Consider the following 12,500-nt stretch of genomic DNA (forward strand, 5'->3'; position numbering starts at 1 on the left):
GTTGATGTTTCATCCGGACGTTTCACGAGGTTGACCAGCTCATCTTCGTTCCCTACCAGGCCGTCAATATCATCAGCAAACCGAAGGTTGCTGATCATCAGCAAACCGAAGGTTGCTGATTGTTCGTCCTCCAATGCTAACTGTGCTCACATGATCTTCGAGTGCATCTGTCATAATTTGTTCAAGGAAGATGTTGAACAGGGTTGGTGACAGAAGGCAGCCTTGGCGGACACCTACTGAAGTGCGGAACCATTCGCCTATTTTGCCTTGGGCAAGGACCGCGCTGGTTGCTTTATTGTACAGCCGTTGGATCGTCAGTATCAGTTTTTGTCCCATGTTGTACCTGTTCATTGTGGCCCAGAGGGCATCATGCCATACGCGGTCAAATGTCTTTTTGTAGTCAATGAACTTGTGAAAGATGTCTTGCTGGTGTTGGCTGTACTTCTCACACAGAACTCGAAGATTGAAAATCTGTTCCGTTGTGCTCCTTCCTCTTCTAAATCCAACTTGTTCTTCGGCAATGATCTCTTCTGCCTGGGGTCTCAGTCGGTTCAGAATGACTCTCAACATCACTTTGCTTACGTGGCTGATAAGGCTAATCGTTCTATGGTTTTGGCATTGCTGTAAGTTGCCTTTCTTGGGAAGCGTGATGATGAGGGACTGTGTCCAGGGTGTGGGCCATTCACCTGTCTGCCAGATCTTGTTGCAGATGCTAGTGAGGATGTCAGTCACTGTCTCTCCGCCATGCTTTATAAGTTCTGCAGGGATGTTGTCTACTCCTGCAGCTTTTCCATGTTTTAGCGATCTGATCGCTTCCTCCACTTCTTCTCTCAGAACTGGGAAGTCGTCGTTGTTAGATGTTTGCGGCACGATGTTACATTAGGATCTCCATTGGTCTGGTAGTTGTAAAGGTCGGAACAGTACTCTGTCCACCTCTTGAGTATGTCTTCTTCTTCCGTGAGGCAGTTCCCTGCTTTGTCTTGGATGGTACTGACTCGTGCTTGCTTTGGTTTTGTTAGATCTTTCACGATTTGGAACGCTCGCCTACTGTTGTTCTTCTCCAGCTTTTCCTCAATTTCTGTACACTGTTTCCCAATCCAATCTTCTTTGGCTTGGTTCATGCTTTTTCTTATCTTGCGGCTGATTTCTCTGTACTCTGTTGCTCCGGTGGGTGTTGTCTTATTCTTTTTCAGGTCTCTTCTTTTGTCGCACATATCCATGATTTCATCTGTGACCCATCGCTGTGTTTTCCTGCGAACGTTTCCAAGCGTTTCGTTTGCAGACTCTATCATGACTTTGTTTAATTGAGCTGTCAGCGTTTCTGCGCTGTGGTCTTCCTCAAGCGTTAACAGTGGGGCAAACTTCCCTCCAACTGTTGCCCTAAAGGACTCTGCGATGTTGGGGTCCTTCAACCTGTCCAGGTTGAATTTCATCCTGGTGTTCTTGGGCTTCTTGATTGTCTTAAGCCTGAGTTTGAAGTTCACAAACACCAGATCATGGTCGCTACCGACATCTGCACCGGGGAAAGTTCTTGTCGTAGCTCTTTTGATCCCCGATCTGAACCGATTTTGTACAAAAATGTAGTCGATCTGGTTGTGGTGGATTCCATTAGGTGCATGCCATGTCCAGCGTCGTGATGCCTTGTGCTCACCGAGTGTATTTGCAAGCACAGCATTGTTGTAGCTGGCAAACTCTAGTAGTCGTAGTCCTCTCTCATTGGACACGTCATTGCACGAGGGGCCGCAGAATTCCTTCCAGTCCTTCAGTGCGTCTTTGCCCACTTTTGCATTCCAATCTCCCTGGATGATAAGTATGTCCTTTTTGTCCACTTTGTCGATGGTTTCTTGGAGTTGACTGTAGAATGCCTCCACAGCATCCTCGTCGTGGTCTGTTGTTGGTGCATAGGCCTGTACTATTGTGATGTTAAATGGTGCTGCTCTTAGGCGGATGGAAATGGCCCTGCTGGAAACTGGGCGGCAACCTAGTACAGAGTTCTTGACGTTCTTGTTGACAAAAAAACCTACGCCATTGGTATGTTTGTCCATCTCTCCGCTGTAGTAAAGTACATGACCTTCCTCGGTGAGATGCTCCCCATGGTTCTTCCACCTAACCTCACAAAGTCCCACAACGTGCCAGGTGTATTTCTCCAGTTCGTGTGTTAGTTCCTGTAGTTTCCCTGTCTGGGCAAGGGTTCTCACGTTCCAGGTTGCTATTGCAACGTTTTCTCTTCCTCGGATCTTCGGAGGGGATGTTGCACCAGTAGTACACTTTTCACGTCCGCCCTGGTGTGCAATGGATGGCGCGGTTCTTGTTGACCTGGGTGACGACCGAGCCGGTATGGTATCCTTTTTTGTTGTGTCCATCATGCAGTGTGTCTTGGGCTGATGAAGCCTGGCGGCGCCCATCCCTCTTCAGGCCGGGTCACAGCCGACTTCCTCCAGTACCCGGGGGCTCGCCTTGACCTCGAACACGTGGCCGTTGTCATTCGTCTAGGAATTCTTCGCCCTGGCCGGTGCCTTTGGAACAAGGTCTTTCGCCCGGTGATGCCGTGTTAACACCACCCCCTCACGTGGTTTAGTCCGCCAGCTGAGACGGTGTACCAGGGTGTGGCACTTGGAGCCAGCACGTGAGAGATTTAGGAGATGGATGAGGTCCAGTGATGCCACCCACTCTCCCATTAGATGATAGAGTGCAGCTGGTAAACATCAAAGGTACCACCACTATCCAGAGCCCCCTTACAGGTACAGTAAGACCATAAATAGACGCGATTGGAAAGACATGTTTGACGCCTTTTGTCTTGCAGAGGAGGAGGAATATATATATATATATATATATATATATATATATATATATATATATATATATATATATATATATATATATAGACACTTTTTTCCCCTTTAAAGTGGGCAGCACTATAGATATTGGTTTTCTTGTTTTTAGCAGTGATGTTTAGAGTGAAGTTGCTCGACCCACGTTCTGCTAATTAGATGTGTAGACGGTGGCAGTCTTTTTCAATAGTGACATATCCACGTACCGACAAAATCCATCGTTAGCTTCCCATTCTTCTTTTTTTTTCAGAATTACAGATTTACAAGAAAAAATGGGAGCGAAATCGTATACAGCATTTCCATTATTCTTAATAGCACTATGTGCAGTCTTCACGCATGCGCAGATTAGCTTCCGTGGAAGCTGCCCCAGGTTACCTGTGATCAAAGACTTTGATTTTGACAGAGTAAGTAACTTTACTATGATTTTTTTCTTATGTAATATACGCTACAAAACAAAAATATCTTGTTTAGAGAGGCATATAAGTCTCATTAAATATATCATCAGTATCATAGCACATTTCAGATAAAGAAATAGAGCTACTTCAACTTTCAAGAATAAATTAAGCAATTGTAATGTTTTTGTTTCCAAGTTTTTGAAATCAAAATAGACATATTTGTGTTAGATTCTTTTTTAATTTGTTTTCCTGTGCTATTATTTTGAAGGTCAATATAGCCCTATACAACTGATTTGTATCATTACTCCTCAAACACGTCTCCCTACAGTACTTGGGTCGATGGTTCGAGCAGGAGAAATACTTCGTCGCCTACCAGACGGTCGGACGGTGTTGGAGTGGGACTTACATCAAGAACAAGGGAAAAATCTCTGTGAGGTTGGATTTCCGGGACATTGTGTAAGTAGGGGATTTAAGGTTATTATTATTATTAATATTATTATTATTATGAAAAAGTACGCTAATAATAATAATAATAATAATAATAATAATAAAAATGATAAAAATAATAATAATGATAATAATAATAATGATAATGATAATAATAATGATAATAATAATAATATCAATATTATCATTATTATTATTATTAATATTATTATTATGAAAAAATCATGATGATAATAATAATAATAATAATAATAATAATGTTATTATTATCAATATTATTATTATTATTATTATTATTATTATTATTATTATTATTATTATTATTATTATTATTATTACGACTTTGGTGAAACATTTCCGAGAAATAAAAGTCAGGAAGCAATGTAGTTGGGAGTAGAAAGATCTCTGGCAAAAAATCATATAAGTTGATTATACATTTTACCACACACATCGAGTTGAGAGTTGTAGCCCTAAACAAGAAGATATTAGGGTGAAAAAACTCCTTTTTGAACACAGACCGTAAGGAAATGTTCGCAGAGAATAGATAAGCCGGAGAGGTTTGGGAGAGTTCTTTTCATGCTGAACCCCGTGAAGGGTAAATCCAGGACACACTTCTGACGCAAAGAACACTGGTGATGATAATAGCGTTGGGTAGAGGATGGAATACTTGTGAGAGTAGATAATGAATAATTATGTTTTTTTTTACTCCCTTATCGCAGTCAGATTTATATATCTATTAGTTTTCAGGCTTAATAAAGGCCATCTGTCACTGACAGGTGACAGGTAGGCTTCAATTTTTATCAGGGTTAGGGATCTGGGCAGGAATGTGTAAACTCTTCAGAGTAGATTTGTTGTCTCTCTCTCTCTCTCTCTCTCTCTCTCTCTCTCTCTCTCTCTCTCTGATCTCTAGGTAAAGTTCTCCTAAACAAGAGCCATTAGTTGTTTATGACCATATAGAGTGAAATTAAAGTCAATTCATATTTCTACTACCGTAATTTAATCAGCAATGGGGGATTATCGTGGTGATATAGCAAACAGCTTTCAGAAGAAGAAAGCGTTGCGCTGTCTGGGTGGCTATTACTTTTTTTTACTGAACAGACATTATTCTTTAATCTGTGTAGATTGTTATGCGCGCAGATTATAAAAAATTGAAAAGCACTAATTTAAAGATAAAAACGAAAGAAAAACTTGTAATGGTTTTTTCTTTTGTCAAATAACATAAGAGACATCCGAATGATTGAAGAAATTAAGGATTACATGAGGAAAAATGAGGACTTTCTTATTCTGTGAGTGCTTCGATATTATTATTATTATTATTATTATTATTATTATTATTATTATTATTATTATTACGTGCTAAGCTACAACCCTAGTTGGAAAAGCAGGATGCTATAAACCTAGAGGCTCCATTAGGGAAAATAGCCCAGTGAGGACAGGACAAAAAGGAAAATAAAATATTTTAAGAAGAGCAACATTAAAATAAATATCTCCTATATAAACTATAAAAACTTCAACAAAAATAGAGGAAGAGAAACAAGATAGAATAGTGTGCTCGAGTGTACCCTCAAGCAAGAGAATTCTTACCCAAGATAATGATGATTTACAGGAAGCGAGCAATACGAGATGTGAAATGCTGAATGCTTTCGAACAACCATGATAAAAGGACTGTGGAGGTCCTGTAGACAGTAGGGTTCCCCTGCTGTACAGGACCTGAAAAAACAGCGCTTATAGTAAAGTGAAATAAAGAATCTTAAAAAAACCGATTTCTCCTGATGACTGAACAGAAACTAGAGAAACAAAAGCGTAACGGGACGACATGGAAGCAGATGGTGAATATTCGACATTAGAGACAGCAGATGATGAGAATAGATTAGAATGTTGCTATGGTGGAGCATCTGTTGCTCGACTCCGATGCAAACAATAAACAACATGCAGCTCTTTAGAGGAGCAGTTTTCTCTAATAACCATATTTATAATGTGGATATAAACTATGTAACGAATCTCTCTGTCTGTCTCTCTCTCTCTCTCTCTCTCTCTCTCTCTCTCTCTCTCTCTCTCTCTCGCTGAAGTAGGTTTAATGTGGAATGAATGTTTTTCTTTTTAAATTCTTAGGTACAACGTTAAGAATTTGCATTAGAATAAAGTTAATTGCTTGGCAATATTTATTACAGGATCTTTACCGTTTTAAAAACGGATATATTGACGTAAAGGATTGATATTACGGTCACTAACCGGTAAACTATAATGACAAAGTAAGGTAAAATTACGGTCATCTGTATTTTACTGAAATACGGTTGAGAACAATATTTTTTTTACGGAGAATTTCCGATTAAAATTACGTTTTTTTCTAACAGTGTAATACGAGCTTTTTATATTTCTGTCTAGGTAACACATTAAATATAAACACTTGTGAATAACGTAATATTCCATAGGTTATTTTTGGTAAATTATTTGATAAAACAAGTAATACAGAGAGCCTCAAACAATTAATTTGTTTAAAAATATAACATCATTATAACGATTTACTGTGATTGCGATATCAATTGTACATTTTTTTAAAGTTGTGAAATAGAGCGAAAGGACTAAGGAAATAATCAGCTCAGTAATTTATTTATGTACACTTAATCACTTAACATTAATAACTAAGAAAATTAAATTTAAAAGACTTGCCATAGTCTGTCATTAATGTGTTTTTATTTCATATTACTTCACTTGTTATTTTGATAATTTCACTACTTAGATTTATCTTCCACATAATCTGCCCATTTCTTACCGGTTGTGACCACTCCTGAGAAAACTTCTAACTCAAAATCTTATCGAAACAAATAAATATTTCACTTTGGAGGAAATCAAGTACTTGCTAATTTCATTATCAAGAAATTAAATTCCAACAACAAAGTATTCTGCGTTAAATAATATTTCATAGCAAGGGCATTATCCACGACCCTTCTTTCCCATTGTTATCAATCGGGTTGCTGTGGCCTGATTGGTAACGTCTCTGCCTGGTGTTTGCCAGTCGGGGGTTCGAGTCCCGCTCAGATTCGTTAGTGCCATTAGTGTCTGCAACCTCACCATCCTTGTGAGCTAAGGTTGGGGGGTTTGGGGGAGCCCATAGGTCTATCTGCTGAGTCATCAGCAGCCACTGCCTGGCCCTCCCTGGTCCTAGCTTGGGTGGAGAGGAGGCTTGGGCGCTGATCATATAATATGGTCAGTCTCTAGGGCATTGTCCTGATTGCTAGGGCAATGTCACTGTCCCTTGCCTCTGCCATTCATGAGCGACCTTTAAACCTTTAAACCTTTATCCCTACGTTAAGGGATCAGTTGCCTGGTGGGCCCTCTCCAATGCCTTCTATCAAAGGCATCCTCTTCCACTAAACTTATTCTCTCCATATCATCCTTCACCTTATCTTGCCACCCAATTCTCTGCCTCCCTCTCGATCTTCCCAACCTCCCAAAACAGGATCCTCCCAAGCCGTTAGTTCGTTCGTTCGTTTTAGATCGTCTTGCTTATAGAAAGACACGGGCCCTTGCACGAAGGCAGCCCGTAAATCTCGCAAGCCCTCCTAACTCCCCCACATCACCCCACCAGCCATTCTCGACACGTGCCCACACCATCTCAGACGTGATACTCTTATCGCCCTCAGCTGGTTGATTATAAATGATCGAACTTCTTAACAACAATTAAGAAATAAAAGTCATGATGCTATTAATATATTAGTGCAGTGAATTTGTGCTAAACAAATTATTGATAAAATTCGCATACTCTAATGATATATTGTGATTATTATACACCCACAGATGTTATAATTTGGATGACATTAAGTGTTTATTATTCTCTATGACGTCTTCATCATCGTTATTAAAATTATCAAAATTATTCAAATTTATTTAAAAGACACAGAGGAAATATACAGTATTACAAATACACTATTTTCTGCATAAACGAGAGAGAGAGAGAGAGAGAGAGAGAGAGAGAGAGAGAGAGAGTTACTGTCTTATGAATGTTATAAATGACCCTTAATGATAATATAAATAAATGTGAGAGAGAGAGAGAGAGAGAGAGAGAGAGAGAGAGAGAGAGAGAGAGAGAGAGAGAGAGAGACTCTTATGAATGTTATAAATGACCCTTAATCATAATATAAATAAATGTGTGTGAGAGAGAGAGAGAGAGAGAGAGAGAGAGAGAGAGAGAGAGAGAGAGAGAGAGAGAGAGATAATGTCTTCTGAATATTATAAATGACCCTTAATCATAACATAAATAAATGAGAGAGAGAGAGAGAGAGAGAGAGAGAGAGAGAGAGAGAGAGAGAGAGAGAGAGAGAGAGAGAGAGAGTCTTACGATTGTTATAAATGACCCTTAATCATAATCTAGATAAATACATGACTCGACAGAATCAATATCAGCTATTCCACGCATGCAACACTGACATCCGTGAGCTAACATATACGCAATCAATTCATCATCTCTCTCTCTCTCTCTCTCTCTCTCTCTCTCTCTCTCTCTCTCTCAAAAAAAAAAAAAAAAAAAAAAAAAAAAAAAAAAAAAAAAAAAAAAAAAACGCAATTCCACTTCGAAACTTTGCAGACTGGACAGACCGAACGTCATCACGGTTGACGTCTTCCGGAAGAGACCTTACGAGGAGCCCAGCAGGTTGACTTACACGATTCCCAACGTTCCCCTGTTCGAAGACAACTACGAGGTCTTGGCTACCGACTACAAGAGCTGGACCATAGAATACACGTGCGTCAATAAAGGGGTCTTTGGACACACAAGTAAGTGATAAAAAAGGTTTTGATTAGATCTATGGTTATTTTTGTGACTTGGATACATACATACATGTATACATACATACATACACACAGAAACATATATATATATATATATATATATATATATATATATATATATATATATATATATATATATATATATATATATGTGTGTGTGTGTGTGTGTGTGTGTGTGTGTATATACAGTATATATATATAGATAGATAGATATTTATTTATATATATATATACATATATATATAGTCTCACACACAAACATATATATATATATATATTTATATATATACATATATATATATATATATATATATATATATATATATATATATATATATATATATATATATGTATGGGTATGTGTGTGTGGGTGTGTGTGTATACTCACACACAAACATATATATATATATATATATATATATATATATATATATATATATATATATATATATATATATATATATATATATACATATATATATACATATATATATATATATATATATATATATATATATATACATATGCACGGTACACACACACTGCCAACTACGAAATGTTGGATAAAAAATAAGGGATTTGGTTCAGTATATAACTATCCAGCGTATTTTCTTCTGTAGCAATTTTTTTTTCTGAAGAATCGACTAAACTATTCATGAATAAAATGGGTTAAATAAGCCTCTAAAGCCACTAAATAAGTTACATACTACGACCAACTGCCAACCAAACCAAGACTGTTCAAAACCCATTTTTATCCTTAACTAGAATTGACCTGATGTATTTCTTTTCAGAAATCGCATGGATCCTGACCAGGTCACCGAACCCGCCATACGAGGTCATTCGCGAGGCCAAGGAAGCTCTGACCCGCCTGGGCATCGATTTGAGATACCTGGAGAAATCAGACACTTCTTGCTATAAGAATTATCTAGGGTAAAAGCAATATGAGGAATGAATGAGATTGTTATTAGTAATAAGTGGATGTCGCTACCTCATTGCAAGAGGGTCGTAACTCCAAATTTGCTAGTTTTGAGTTATATGGTGTACAAGATTGCCGAATTGATTCTGCATCTTTTGGTAAAAGAGTCGTAAATCTAGGTGAATTAGCAGCCGAGAGATGGCACTAAGAAGATTGTGAAACATGATCAAATTCATAGGACTTAGCAACTTTCAAATGCGTCTCCTGAAAAATCAGGAATTTGGAGTTACGACCCTCTTGCAATGAGGTAGCGATGTATAAAAGGATTTTCAAGGACAACGAACCAAAGAAATAATGGAATGTGATCGAAAATGGTAATATGATTGCTTGCTTGAATCATTGAATCATATCAGTTATTATTTATTCAATTACGGCCATTAACTACGGAAATACATTAACTAGCAAATGATGTAAAATAAAATGATAAATTTCACCATCTCGGATTTTTCTTTTTGGAGAAGGGGAAATAATTAAATTATAAAGACCATAAAAATATATTCAATACGTTTTGATTAAAAAAAAAATCACAAACCACTACTCTACAAGTTTTGTAGTAATGAAGACAAAATAGTAAAGCAATTGTGGAAAATATTAGAAATAATAATCTATGGAAACAGCTGTCGTATATATATATATATATATATATATATATATATATATATATATATATATATATATATATATATATATTTATATTTATATATATATACAGTACATATATATATATATATATATATATATATATATATATATATATATATATATATATATATATATATATATTGACAAATTAAAAAATATGATACAACCTTATATGCAGAATTTGCTCTCTCTAGGAATCCCGAAATGTTAAGGGTCCCATTTTCTATTCTGTGTCTATATATGTTTTTCTACTTTTAATGATACTCTCAGTATCACCGTATTGTATATTGTTTACATTAGTTAGTTCACGATTGAGTAACTGTTGATTATTCAACTTTAATATATTTTATGTGGAAAATATTTTAAATATTGCTGTAAATTGTTTAATATTATACTTATTACTGTTGAAAACTAACTCTAAATATAGATGTATGTTGTTTTTAATGATAATGTTTTGTTAATAAATTATTTACGTAGATGCGTTTTAATTTTATTCTATGCTCATCATAGCGGAGACAGCTTTACTGAAACTGACACCGATTGATTAATGAAATTGACAAACTGATTGATAACAGAAGTCGACACCCTGATTGATAATTGAAATTGACATTAGCAATCATTGTCTGGGCCTCCTTGGCCTTATTTCAGGTGGAGAAGGGTCTTTTGTGATAATCATATGTATATATAATTGGTCTCTATGACATTTAAAGGCCACTCATGAATGGCAAATGCAAGGGACAGTGATGATACCCTAGTTTGCAGGATAATTCCCTAAACTGACCATATATACACATGATCTGAGCCCCAAGCCCCTCCACCCAAGCTAGGACCAGGAAAGGCAAGGCAATGGCTGGTGATGACTCAGCAGTTAGACCTATAGGCTTTCCCCAATACTCCCCCCCCCCTCCTTAGCTCACAAGGATGGTGAGGTTACAGATACTACAAGAAACTATCGAGCTTGAGCGGGTCTCGAACCCCAGTATGGGTAAATCGCTAGAAATATTAAAAACATTTAAAATGGAGTTTCGCATACACATAGTAATACTTTAACTTTTCGTTTCTCATTGATGTATTAGATATGCTTAATTGTCAGTTTCCGGTTATATTCCCCATGATAACAATGATAGCAAATACAAACTACGATGAAATCTATAATTGAACCAACATTGATAATCCCTTATCGTTTCCCACCCATACTATGACAATGGAAGGAGAGACGATAGCCCAACATTGTGTTGCCAGATAAACGATAATGACTAACTGCTTCTGGGAGCAGGATAAGTAGTGTGGATGTTTCAGTGAGCAGATGTGACACTCAATCTCATATTTTGGTGGCTATAAAACTTTTCAGAGATTATTTAACAGTGCTGAACAGCGTGGAGTGGTTACTTTAACGCTTAAAGAAAAATAACGAAACAATATTTCTAAACGTTTTAAAAACCAAACTTGGAACATAAGTTGATTTGCGACAATTAATTCGAATTTTAAGAACATTGAGCTAAGTGTTCATACTTTAGCTGCTGTATTAAAATGGAACTTCTGTGAACAACACTTAAACAAGTAGACATCATACATCTATGCAGAAATCTCACTAATAGTTTTTAAACCTCTCATGCATAATTCCCGAAGAATAAGAAACACATTCCATATATTTTTCTCTTCTTACTTCTTCCTTCTGAATTTCATTTACCTTACACATTTTCATCACTAGACCAGACTACCTCGAAGCATTATAACCCATCTTGTTACTTATGCTAAGCTTTAACCACATCTCGATATATTTACTCTTCAACTTTTTAACATTTCATCTTATACATACAAAACAAATGATTATTCTCAACACCTTTCACAAATTTTCTCTCGTCCACAATTTTATACATTCCCTAAACATATTTCATTACGTTATTCGTTTCCTTAGAGACATTCCATTTCCTTCTAGAACTCTCGGAAGTCTTGATAAAGGCCATTCATGAATGGCAGGATCAAGGGACAGTGACATTACCCTACCGAGCAGGACAATGCCCTAGAGACTGACCATATATACATATGATCAGCGCCCAAGCCCCCCTCTCCACTCAAGCTAGGACCAAGGAGGGACAGGCAATGGCTGCTGATGACTCAGCAGATAGACCTATAGGATCCCCCAAAACCCCCGTCCTTAGCTCACAAGGATGGTGAGGTTGCAGCGACCAAAGGAACTAACGAGTTTAAGCGAGACTCAAACCCCAGTCTGGCGTTCACCAGTCAGGGACGTTACCACATCGGCCACCACAACCCCCGTGAATTTCATCTTCTCTCAAAATTCCACTCTTCACTTTTAAACGACTAAACTTATTAAGCTTATTAATCATCCAACAGCCAAAAAAAACACTTAAATCCCTTTCATCTTTCTTCTTTAGTGCGCACTTTCTTTTTGTTTAC

General features: G+C 37.1%; 3 protein-coding genes across 6 annotated transcripts in view; 2 read left to right on the forward strand and 1 right to left on the reverse strand.

Moving 5' to 3' along the window:
* Window positions 1-10,051, forward strand: part of LOC137627505 (apolipoprotein D-like) — a 19,352-nt gene extending 9,301 nt beyond the window's left edge. The window contains exons 2-6 of one of the 2 annotated variants that reach the window (XM_068358590.1): window positions 3,082-3,235; window positions 3,555-3,682; window positions 8,259-8,446; window positions 9,253-9,435; window positions 9,685-10,051. In XM_068358590.1, the coding sequence (XP_068214691.1) occupies window positions 3,104-3,235; window positions 3,555-3,682; window positions 8,259-8,446; window positions 9,253-9,395 (591 nt within the window). In that variant the 5' untranslated portion in view covers window positions 3,082-3,103 and the 3' untranslated portion in view covers window positions 9,396-9,435; window positions 9,685-10,051. Of the gene's footprint in view, window positions 1-3,081; window positions 3,236-3,554; window positions 3,683-8,258; window positions 8,447-9,252 lie in introns of both variants that reach the window. The other variant, XM_068358589.1, reaches the window with a different exon arrangement.
* Window positions 831-2,363, reverse strand: LOC137627306 (craniofacial development protein 2-like). Its single transcript, XM_068358387.1, has one exon. The coding sequence runs from the start codon at window positions 2,361-2,363 to the stop codon at window positions 831-833; it is 1,533 nt and encodes a 510-aa protein (XP_068214488.1).
* A 1,298-nt stretch (window positions 10,052-11,349) lies between the features above and the next one.
* LOC137627506 (uncharacterized) overlaps window positions 11,350-12,500 on the forward strand; it is a 13,361-nt gene continuing 12,210 nt past the window's right edge. The window contains exon 1 of one of the 3 annotated variants that reach the window (XM_068358591.1): window positions 11,350-11,410. The gene's annotated coding sequence lies outside the window, so the exon portion shown is untranslated. The remainder of the gene's footprint in view (window positions 11,411-12,500) is intronic. The other 2 variants (XM_068358592.1, XM_068358593.1) reach the window with 2 other exon arrangements.

This window comes from Palaemon carinicauda, chromosome 35 (genome assembly GCF_036898095.1).
Source record: "Palaemon carinicauda isolate YSFRI2023 chromosome 35, ASM3689809v2, whole genome shotgun sequence".
NCBI lineage: Eukaryota > Metazoa > Arthropoda > Malacostraca > Decapoda > Palaemonidae > Palaemon > Palaemon carinicauda.

What these genes read in the sequence shown, in the direction of transcription:
- LOC137627306 (XM_068358387.1), bottom strand. Translation starts at nt 2,363, where the DNA reads ATGGACACAACAAAAAAGGATACCATACCGGCTCGGTCGTCACCCAGG.